Source organism: Mugil cephalus, chromosome 18, assembly GCF_022458985.1.
Source record: "Mugil cephalus isolate CIBA_MC_2020 chromosome 18, CIBA_Mcephalus_1.1, whole genome shotgun sequence".
In the NCBI taxonomy this organism is placed as follows: domain Eukaryota; kingdom Metazoa; phylum Chordata; class Actinopteri; order Mugiliformes; family Mugilidae; genus Mugil; species Mugil cephalus.
In genome coordinates this window covers 7,159,645-7,171,647 of record NC_061787.1, presented here as the reverse complement: position 1 = coordinate 7,171,647, position 12,003 = coordinate 7,159,645, and the positions used below count along the sequence as shown (strand labels likewise).

The window sequence follows — 12,003 nt, the reverse complement described above, 5'->3', positions numbered from 1 at the left end:
ATTTTCTTGGCACACTTTGGGCCCCTTAGTACAAACTGAGCATGGTTTAAATGCCACAGTCTACCTGAGTATTGTTGCTGACCATGTCCATCCCTTTATGACCACAGTGAACCAATCTTCTGACGGCTACTTCCAGCAGGATAATGCACCATGTCACAAAGCTCATATCATCTCAAAATGGTTTCTTGAACATGACAATGAGTTCACTGTACTCCAATGGCCTCCACAGTCACCAGATCTCAATCCAATAGAGGAACCGTTGGGATGTGGTGGAATTGGCATCATAGATCATGATGGCATCATAGATGAGTAGCCGACAAATCTGCAGCAACTATGTGATGCTATCATGTCATTATGGAGCATAATCTTTCTTGTTGATAGGATGCCACAAATAGTTAAGGCAGTTTCGAAGGCAAAAGGGGTCCAACCTTTTACTAGCAAAGTGTACCTAATAAAGTAGTCAGTGAGGGAGTATACAAAACAGCCACAAGAAACCACACGATCACTAAGAGAAACAAGATGATGTTAAGGAGACAAAGAAAAAACTGCAAAGACATGAAAAAACATCACAAAGAGTGACGAATCTGAAGATATTAAAATTACCACCAACAAATACAAAAGGCCTTGAGCCTCTCGCTCTCATCTAGAGGCCTTTTACTTGTCTGTGCTCAGGGGCCCGTTGTGTCGTAATCCATCCATGTGTCTATTAAGAGATATCTCCTCTGTCTGCAGTCCCTCCTTTCCTGTCTAAATCCAATCAGCAAAGAGACCCAGCACTGACCTTGAGGTAGAACAATATACAGTAGCGCATCCAACCCCCACCCACGCCTGCGCCGCTCCAAAAGCCTATGCATGCACACCTTCATCATCATCATCATCACGCCCACGTCAATAACCAGGAAATAAGGAAGTCTGGCATACGTACGCGATGATGCTGCAGATGCACGGGGATGAACGAGAGTATCTAAATGCGAGTGGGCTCCCATCATCCTGTCATCAAAACATGTTGCTCGTGCACAGACGAGCCAGACTGGTAATAGCACGAGAGGAGAGAAGGTCTCACTTTTAACGAGCCACGTGGTGATCGTTACAGCGCTATGATAAAAAATGCTGATAAAAATCAATGTTCAGTGACTAAAGGGGAAGCCAAAGCAGCGGGTGGCGGCACACTCACTGCCGAGGTCACACACGGCACTGTCACATGCACAGTCACATTAAAGCGGAGTTAAATACTCAGTGGGAAGGCAGCGTTTATCCGATAATAATGGTATTAAGGCTGACAGTTACACCTTGTGATATTAGGCTGTGAGATTATATAATCTCGTAAACTAGCGATGCATGTGATGCAGATTTTTCTTCGTGGGGGGGAAGAAAAACACAATCAGAAATCCCACAAAGCTGCAAAATTCTGAGTCTGAACACTTATTGGCGACATGCACCGAACATACCCGCCAATCATTCAGTAAGTACTTAGTCTCCGACTTGAGCAAACATTTTTTTTTTGCATGTGTATTGAATGACGTGGGAAGAGTTTGACCCATAAATCAGGAGATCTCATCATCAGACAGAAACATCAATAGAGACGGTTCTGCAAACACCATTTTGCATCCAATGATAACATTTTAAAAAGCTCTGGGAAAATCTGCAGTTATTTGCAAACTACCAAGGACAAGCAATTAAGACATTATAAGCTTCTTATTCTGAGGGGATCATCCTCACACTTTGGTACATTTCATGTATAAACATGTGGTACAAAATCAGTACACATGTAATTCCTTGGCTAGAATCTCCTGATCTTTGTTCTTAAAATATGTAATTACAGGTTTTATAAATCAGCCAGAAAAAAGCAAGTGAATCCTTATTAATTAGCACATTTCTTTAAACGTTAATCTTACAATCTGGAGAAGTTTTTAACAATGTTACAACTCTGACAACGTTGTAACAACAAATTAGTTAAGCTAACTGCATCGACAAACTTGAACAAAGCTGAATCTAAAGTTTTCTACTCACAGCAAATATCTGCTAAAGTTCTGGAGATCTGAGAAGGCTTGAAGCCTTCTGATGAATTATAAAGTGAGTCAATTTAGGCTTCAAGCTAAACTTCTTAAAAGTGAGGGTCCAGCTAATATGACTCAAAAACTGAGTCACTGTTGCACAGGGGAGCTCTCTCCCCAGATCCACCATACAGTATCCTGGCGATTCACATAAGTAAAAGAATTCATGTATTCAAAATACTGCTTCTTTTATAAACCTTCTTTAAAAAGCTTTGTATAGTCAACAGTTACGCATATCAATTATTTACAAACTACAAACATTTGCTACCACCCTCTCCAATTATTCTAATGGTCTCTCCCGGGTGTTCAGGCCTCCAGGGGAAAATGAAGCCAGAAGTGGGTGGAGCCCGCGGTCGCCATGTTGGATGAGCTTTACTCCGCCCCCGCTCGGATACTCCATATATGGACATGCTACCTGTTAGCTCAGGCTACCTCCGGTCACTCAAAGCAGGGACACGCTTAATTATGCAGAATTTTAAACCTTCATAAAAATAAACGAATGAGCAAGAAAAAACATTCACCCCACAAAACAGTTGTCATGAATGTCATGAATAAACTACTGAAACCAAAATCGTTTTTTGTACCAGGCTGTAAACATGTTTAATAATGCTGTAAATTCGTGCTTTTTAACGTGGTGGTCTATGGGGATTTTCTGGAGCCTCAAGTGGCCACTCGATGAACTGCAGTTTTTTGCACTTCCACATGGGCTTCATTGCTCAGATGTTCAGAGGTTGCCGCTTGTGCTGAACACCTTTTTTAGGCTGAATAATTCCACAGGCATGGCCTCCATTGCAAGATACCACAGACAAACGTGGAAACACCATCCCAAAGTGAAGCACGGTGGCAGTAGCATCATGCTTACTGTAGGTTTATCTAGTGGATAATGTCAGTCTGCCAATATATCAAAGTAAATTGAAAACAAGTCTGCTCAGACCTCAATCCGAACAGAGACTCTTTGGCGGGATCTCAAAAAAGCTGTTCACATCAGACATAATGAAAATATGTCTGAGGCGAAGCAGAAGAAAGGTCCAAAAATCCTCCTGAGCCTCAGCTTTGACTTTAGCTCAAGTAAAATGTGTTTGTTGTGACCTTTTTTTGACCTGTTTTATGGCCAATTCATGCTGAAAATTCCACAAAAAGATTCCACAAAGGACCCGATGCTCTTTCTTACCACTGTATATGTGTGGTGCTAAATCACAGGTGAAATTAATCTGACATTTAATCAATAATTAAAATAATTGTGAGCTGCCGCTCGGTCCCTGATGAACATTTGCATATTTAAAGAACAAATAAAAATTAAAAAAATTCAAAATAACTCTATATGACTGAGCTCCGCAACCTGACAGGCCTGAACACATGAAAACTGAATGAGAATTCATGTAAAATATACAGCAGGAACAATTCAGATGCACCGAGAGACAAACCCTAAATTACTTCACAATTTGCCGTTGGTTATTCACTTTTCTCCCCTCGACCGTTTTAGCTAATTATTTTATTCCCTCCAGCCCATTAAAACACCCAACTTTCTTAACCACCGCATTCACTGCTGGCTGCAATTAATAAAGACAATATTATCAGCGTTAGCGCCGCTCTAATCCCAGACATCCAATCTCCCCCCTCCTCAACACTGTAGGCTTTTCCCTGTCCTAATCCAGCGGTTTGGACTTGGCCCTGCTCTGCCCTGGTGGAGCTAAACCAGGTTCCACCATTAGATCTAAATACATTTCCATCTATATGTTAATGCAACCACAGGTGACAAGCCAATCTACAACTGATATGCGTTTACCCGAGCATGAAATTGGGATGCACAAACAAAAATAAGCACGGGAACGCAGCGAGAGCAGCCTCCTGGTGATGTACAGTGCATTAAAAATCTGAGATTTGCAAACTCCTTTAGGTCCTTTGAACAAACCGGACGACGATGTGTTTTAACAGTTTGGTGAGGAAGCCGAGGACGGCGCGTGTGTGTGCATGCGTGTGTGTGCGCGGTCCCCAATCAGAAGTAATGTTGAAAGAAGACATCAACTGCAGGTCGTCTGGAGTTGAAGATGACGAGTGGTTGGATAATCAAAGGAGCTGCCTGGAGGCGGGGGGGGGGGGGGGGGGCGCAACGATGAGGTTAGAGCGTCCGCACTGAAGCTCTGCCAGGAAGTTTGTGTCTGGGCCAATGAGCTGGGAGAGGAAGCGCTGAGTCAGGAAGCCTGGCCAAGAGAGAGGCCCGTGGAGCTGGCATCTCCTCCTCGCGCACACGTTACAACGCTTCACACACCACCGCTCTGCTGGAGTCATAACACACTGCTCCCAAGCCAGCACCGCACACACGTGTGTGCACAACCACACACACACACGCACGCACATTCTCCTCTGTGCATGCATTCATCAGCAAACACACTGATGCGAATACCTGTGGCACAGCAAAAGTGTGGAGGGGCTGCACAAACAGAGATATATCCATGTGCGAAAAGCAAACAAGACGTTTGCATTAAACACAAATTAAGCCCGTAGCGCCCAAATCTGAAGACGTAAATGATACAAAGGGTGAAAGATGCACCTGCGAGCAGATAACTGTGGTGGTGTGCAGCAGAGAGCAGGTGCAGACATACCCGGAGGCTATCGCACCGAATGAAACTGTGATATCTTCATTATCCCTTTCATAGCATGACACAAAGAGAGAAGAGGCTAACACAAAACTCTAAAGAGCTCCTTATCTGAGGGATCTCTCTGGTGTGTGTGTGTGTGTGTGTGTGTGTGTGTGAGAAGGGAGTTGACATGTTCGATGAGAAGGTCAGAGAGGACAGAGTGGTGGTGGTGGTGGTGGGGGGGGGATACAAGGTAGAGGAGGAGCATCGGCTTTCTGCAGGCGCAACCAATCAGTGGACCTCAGAGCATCGGTGAACACGAGCTTAAAGGAATAGCTTGACATTTCCAGATATATATACACACGTATTAGCTTCGTGGTGAAGATGAGAACGCCGATACAACTTTGTTTTCATTCTTTCATTATTTCATAACCTAGGAAACAAAACGTGGGGGAACAGAAGGAAGATACGGCCGGCCCGGTCCTGCCCGGAAAAGAAACAATATCTGCCTGCAGCACCTCAGCAAACTGCTGCTGTTAAACAGAGGTTTGTGATGGACTGTTTCTTGGCTGTGAGCGGGAGCTTCCAGCTGGTAAGTCAACAGAGCAGAGATATTTTCCGAGACAGAGCTCTGTGCAAAAGTTCAAGGACTCAAAGTAAAGCAAGGATACATTAAAAAAACAAACAAATACTTTTTTATTTAGCTCATCATCTGTGAACATATAAACCACGCGCGAACAGAAAATCCCACATCCCAAATCAAATATTTGGCTTTCAAACCTGCATCATTTCTCGTGCAGAGAACGGCTTGTTCATCAGTATCATCTGTCTCTTCTTCTGTCTTCTGTCTCTTTGTATAATCCCTGACTGACTCTATAATCTTAAGATCGGGGCTCTGTGGTGTGTCAGAGTCTTGTCTTCAAGTTTTTGCTCCTCCCAGGGAAAATGTGCGAGAAAAACGAGCAATCCATTATTTCATAGCATCAGTCCGACATGTGACGACAACAGACAACTATTATTATTATTTAACAAGGAAAAAAAATCATTCATTGAGATGAAAACCGCTTTTTCAAGAGTGACGTGGCCAAGACAAACAGCACAGAAAACGGAACGGCTTCAGCAAAACACACAAAACGCAAATAAACTACGGAGGCGCACCACAGAAAAACAAGCGTGGGATTACATGACTACACGGTGCACACACAAGATCCAACTGAACTTATTCCCCCCATCTTTTAACGACTTGATGTCAATGAACTTCAGTGAGACGTTTCAATGATGAGAGGGTACCGAGTCAAACTAATCTCAACTTTGAGACGAAGCAACTGAAGCGATGAGCAGCTGGGACGATAGACCCGGTTGGTTTACGTGCGATGCAGGTTCAGGCTCAGCCCATGAGTCTGGTTCCTACCACCAGGTCCACCGGGCTCACAGTGAGAGGCTTTAAGGGCAAGGTGAACACGGGGGAACCCAGGTGGTGCAACCTCAATTATCTTCTTTTCAAAACTGGGAGCTAGCTCTTAGCGATCAGTCATGCTAGTTTGCATTCTACTTGTTTCACTCAGAAAGGTTGGATGGGAAAATATACAAGAACATGCAAGTTACCTGGTGAAAAAGCCTGGAAGCTACAGACGTCCACAGAGTTCCTTACATAAAAACTCTTTTACAACCTGACATGATTAGATCCTGCCCTTGATGGTTTTATGTGATGGATAAGAGTCAAAACATCTAAAGCGCTTGAAGCTTTCTGTATTTATACTTTGCGTGCTAGCTGTTTGACTTGTTTCCAGTTTTTATGCTAAGCTAAGGTCTGTGAAGGTTCTCAGTCATCCAGGTCATTTTAAGCTCCAGAACCAAGAAGCTACTCGGATGAGTGGTGAAACGTCTTCAAGAACTTCTACAAAGTCCAGTTGCCTTTTGGATGCTAAGCTAAGCTAACCACCTCCTCATCTTTGACACACAGACGGTGGTATCGATATTCTCCTCTTCCTCCTCTCACCTATGATTTTATTCCTCTAAATGGAAGGATTAAAACTTACTTTGATTTTTATTTGCAACACGTGTTAAACTCCAAACGCAGCACGGCGGCTAAAAATAGTGATGTCATTCCTTTGTAAAACCCAAACATCATTCGTCTTGCGTCCAACAAATATTTGTGCCGACTATTAGATCAAGGATTCCTGCATTTCTGCCTGGCAAGTCCATGAAAAACAGCATGAAATCTCATTTACATGCGCTTTAAACTGCTCCTAAGTCACACTCCCCCCCTGTAAAAAAAAATAAAAAATAAAAACTCTCCTAATATCCTACAAGGCCTGCCAATGAAAGGCTAATAGAAATCTTCATACTGCGATTTATTAGAAGAAAAAGGGAGTTTGGCCTCTTTGATAACGCAGATCAAAGTCATTTTAAGGAAGTGCCACAGGGTTAAATTAGAGAGGCTGTTTTCCCTCGAAATACAAAGACACCGACGCGGGCTACTGAGAAACTATAAAAATGTGGATTTATTCAAAGAGCGAAAAGAACCTGAACTTACTTCAAACAGGCTTTTAACATTTGAACAAACAAGAACAAAAGAAACCTTACATAAGCCCAGAGAGTTTGACCTTGCTGTCTGCACGGCCTTGTCCACTGTTCTTAATCTCAGGGGCATAAATTAGCTGCACCTACAGTACGGCTGGAGTTTCCAGGGAGAACAGGCCTCCAAGCAAGGGGCCAGAGATGTCTGCTGTGAGTTTGTTGCCGGGTCTCGGGGATTGGCTGCACTTGTCACAAAGACTAAAGGCAGTTTCCTCGCTCAGCACCCAGAGACAGCGAAGCCTCAAAGTCAAGGGTGGGCAGGAATGCCCTGAATAGGCAGTTACGTAAAACTCACAGCACCCTGAGAGGACAGAGCAGGAGCCGCTCTGGACCTCACAGCGGCCCGACCGCGACGCATCGCGCGGCCAAAAATGTACAGCACAGACTGTGGATTGGCGTGCGTGAAAGGGAGGGACACAAAACAGGCACAATCTTTTCATTTCAATAAGAGCATGCATGGATTAAAAGACATCTGCCCCTCTAGGCACACGCATCCACAGTACGACGACGACGACTACAAAACAAGAGAACCAAAGAACATGTCCTGCTTGTTGTGTTGTTTGTCCTCTTACGTTTTTTTTTTTTGTTTTTGTTAATTTGTGATCTGCTTTGACTCGTTTTGACCTCTGTCGATGCTCATTTTGCATCTCTTTGTAATAGTTTAATATCTTTTTGGTCCTTCTGTGTCCCTTGCAGCCTATCCCTCTGCTTCAAATTTTAAAGCAGGAGTCTTCAACGTTTTTCAGGCCAATGACCCCAAACTGATAGAGAGATAAAGTAGAAACCCCCAACCTACTGTATGTGTTCTATATTAAACTCGGCTTAGTGCTTTTTCTAAATATACATTATTATTATCATCATTTTTCAACCAAAGATGTTTTAAATCATTAAGAGTCTTTTTCTAATCTTCTTGTAACTGTATAGTGCAGCTTTTATCTCTTGAACTCTCTGGCTGAATCACTTCTAATCTTAGTTTTTGTGGTTGCTCTGCAAATGTTGCGTCTCTGGAATTGTTTGAAGTCTTTTTTTGGTCTCTTTGTGTCTGTCTGTCTGTATTTTCTTGTTTTGAACTCTACTTATTTGACTAATTTCTTCTTACAGTGGGTCTTTGTGTGCATGTTATTTTGTGATTTTGAGTTTCTTTTTTCAATTTTGCATCTCTTGGTAACAGTTTTATGTCTTTTTGTCGTTTTGTTTCTGTGAGCAGTTCATTTCCGTCCCACAAATTTGTTTATTTGCTGTTTATTCTGCTTCTAATTTACCTTTTGCATCAAACTTTACTCATACATTTTGCATCTTTTACTAATCATTTTGCATCTCTTTGAGGAATACTTCTGTCTGCTTCACCTCATTCTGGTCCCTCTGCAGATACTTTGCTTCCAGTCTCTACTCACCGTGGGTATTTTTGTTTTTATGTTGCAATGTTTTTTTTTTTTTTTAAATCATTTTGTGCCTCCTTTCACTCAGCTTGCATCTTTCTGTGACTGCCTTGCGTCTCTTTGCGATCAGTTTCTGCCTCCTCGTCACTCCTTCGTGTCTGGTTGCTCACTTTGCCTCTCTGGATTCATCTGATTGAATTTTTAATCCTTCAAACATTTACAGACATCTTATACAGAGGCTCTGGGTCCCGGGGTTTCATGACTCCTTGGGCCTGGAGGCCGGTGCTGCTGCTGCTGCTGGGCCGGCCTATCTAGTAATCCATCCAGTGATTGGCTTCGTGGGATATAAGGTGAAGCCATTGATTAAAAACAAAATTAGCCGGGACTAATCGGCTTTTGATGTCAGCAAAGTAATTGCAGAAATTATCCAGGGCATGTTTACCAAAACACCGAAAAAGATACACTATCTCCGATCGCCATTCATCATGCACACTCGCTGTTTGCTCTTGTGCACTTTCAAAACGGTGGAGAGGGGAAGCAAAACACAGTGATAACCACCACCACCCCCACCACCTCCCTCCCCTCCTCACTGTATCTCTTTGCTTCCACCAGAAGCCACCCAGCGAGCACCAGGGCTAACCCCGCTGACCTGACCCAGATATTAACCCAAGCCTCCAGATGTGAACGCGCGCTGGGATTACTCCACCACTGCATCGAGCTCCACATGCTTTCCTAATGAGGCATCCTAAAATGACCCTGGAGACAGAGCGCGCTGTCTGTCTGCCTCACTATCTGCCCCCCTCTCCCTCTCTCTGTCTTCCCATAACTCTGTGTCACAATCACCTTCATATGTGCTAATGCAGGGGGAATGAAAACATGGATTCTGGTTGAAAACACCAGCCACACTACTAAGTTATCCACAGTGAGAGGCTATTTTATCTCTCAGCAAAAATGACCTTTCCCTCCAGCAACTCAAGTCATGCAGTAAATAAAACAGACCAGAAAACTGGCAAATAAAATATGAATTTGTAAAATATAGAAGCCTTGATTTTAGTATGCAGCTTCAGACAAACCTAATACCGCCTCACCTCTACTTCATTCCAACCACGTAAAGTTATGAGGACAAGAAGAGTGACACTGATTCTTTAATGCATGCATGAATGAAGAAGCCAGACCAAGTAGTTGTCCTGCACCGGCTGCCTGCCCGCCCGCCTGCCCGCCTGCCTTGCCCGTCTAGTTTCCCCCCTCATCCCGTCCACATTTGCACCAGTCACGACCTGCGCCTTTTGCAGAAGCGCCCCGATATGAAAGAATTTAACTCCTTCTCCGCATCAATGTAGCTATTGTAGCCATCGCGTTCTTCCAGGCGGCTCCGGCGTCCAACTTGTGCCGTGTCGGCAAGTTCCAAACTTCCCCGCAAACGGTACGAGGCGCAAAAGACGCGTGTGACAACCGGTGGCACCGAACCGCGACGAGGCACAAGTGTGGCAAGTTTGATCGGCCTGCTGAGAAGCTCTAAATTTGCAAGAGATCAAGAAGGGACACACATAGAAAAAAAAAATAAACAAAAATGCAGCGCTGCTCCGGAGCCTACCATTTTGATCCAGCGTTTCGAGGCTCAAAGGAGTCCCAGAATAACTCCTTTCGCACCAGTTTTCCCTTCGCCATGAAAATGAGCGTTGAATTGTCACATTTCTTCAGTTTTTGCCTTATCCTCAATCTTTTTCCCCCCGTGCTGCTGTAGCATTCAGCCAGACAAAAAAAAAATGCAGAGGCTGCTTTTGCAGAAGGAATTGGTGATTGGAGCTCGGGGATCATATGGGCTTTTTGTCAGACGGTTTTAAAGGGACACGGTACTGTTTAAACGTGGAGTTACGAGACGGGCGCATTGCTCCCTGTGTGTGCGTGCTCCTGCTGCGCCGCGCCGCGCTGTGCGTGGACGTTTTGTGATCGAGGAGAGGAGAGACCGGGGGAAGGACGCACGGACATATGGCGCAAAAAACCCGCGTGCGCTTCCTCTTCGCCGTGCGCTCCTGCAACACGGTGACGTCACGCGGGCAGACAGATGCGGAGGTCGGGGAGTTCATTCATTTCCCACATTACAGAAGTCAATGCAACTTCATTTAACGCGCTACGTGACCCCTTCACGGGAAATCGGCGCCAAATAGAGCAACTTTTCCACGGCTGAAATAGAAAACATGCGCACATTTTTTTAATTATTTTTTTTTATTAAGCAGGATTATCACCACATTGACATAACATTAAACTACAGCTCCATTTTCCACAGGGCCCTGATTAAACCGCTATGAGGGCTAATTCATAGCGACCAGATTCTGGTTTATTTGTCATGTGCAGGATTAACACAGGGTTAATAGTGCAATGGCTTGTTGCAGCTGTAAATAGCACATTGCAGAATTTACAGCTTATTCCCAAAAGGAGACATGTGGAAGTGGCAGTCACATTGCACATTGTAGTGTTCCGGCTGGTAGGGTCTAGTCTGATGGCCCACTGGTAGAAACTGTCCTTCAGTCTTTCTGTGCGTGCAGGCAGGATCCAGGCGATGCTAGAAGATGGGCCCTCAGGACCTGAAACCGACATCATGATTGTTGTGGTGACTCTGGATCGGAAGCACAGGCGAAAACTTAGACCAGACCAGACCAGACACCCCCACCCCATAGCAATGACACTCCTTGATGGATGCAGCAGCCTGTCACAGGTACACACACAAAAACGGTTCAGGAAAAAAAAAAAAAAAAATCATGAAAAAAAAATTCACTAGATCCCAAACAAATCAAGTATCTGTGGGATGATCCACCAGCTCTCATTAATGAAGAACAGAAAGAAGACGACTGTTCCTTTAAGGCCCTCATGGTCTGGGTTCATATCAAGTTTAAAGTGATGCATACCTATTACCAGACATGAAACAAACACATTCTTGACATTTATTTTCATTATCGATTCATTTGCTGATCATTAACAATTTGGTCTAAAAACATCAACATAGTGGTGAACTTTTTTTTTATTATTCTGCAAACACATCAAAAAAAAAAAGTTGAAGGCGTTGACATCAATTGTGAAAAATGTATCAAAATAATTGCCTTTTTCTGATGGTCGAAACGGCCACATAAAAAACCTTCAGGCCTCGGGCCAGTTGTCCACTTTCCACCGGTGGTTCCAACCTTGTCTCGTGGCCTCCTGAAGGGTCCCCGGGGCCGCACTGCCACCGCTCCATCCCGAGCAGAAGTCGATATATATACAAGAGGGGAAGGAGGACATGAATCACAACCTGGAGCAGGTCCCATTTATCGCGTGGCCACTCAGAGGAACTGACGCCTTCACCTGTATAGTCATATACTGTACAGTCTAGGAAGTGTTTCAGGAGAATTTAAAGGCCGACACATGATGAATGTG

At 44.1% G+C, this 12,003-nt stretch overlaps 1 protein-coding gene across 1 annotated transcript in view; it reads right to left on the bottom strand.

Moving 5' to 3' along the window:
* The window catches only part of zbtb47b (zinc finger and BTB domain containing 47b), a 32,561-nt gene extending 22,131 nt beyond the window's left edge, over positions 1-10,430 (bottom strand). The window contains exon 1 of the mRNA XM_047568363.1: positions 10,187-10,430. Coding sequence (XP_047424319.1) covers positions 10,187-10,189 — 3 coding nt within the window. The 5' untranslated portion in view covers positions 10,190-10,430. The remainder of the gene's footprint in view (positions 1-10,186) is intronic.
* Between the last annotated feature and the right edge of the window lie 1,573 nt (positions 10,431-12,003).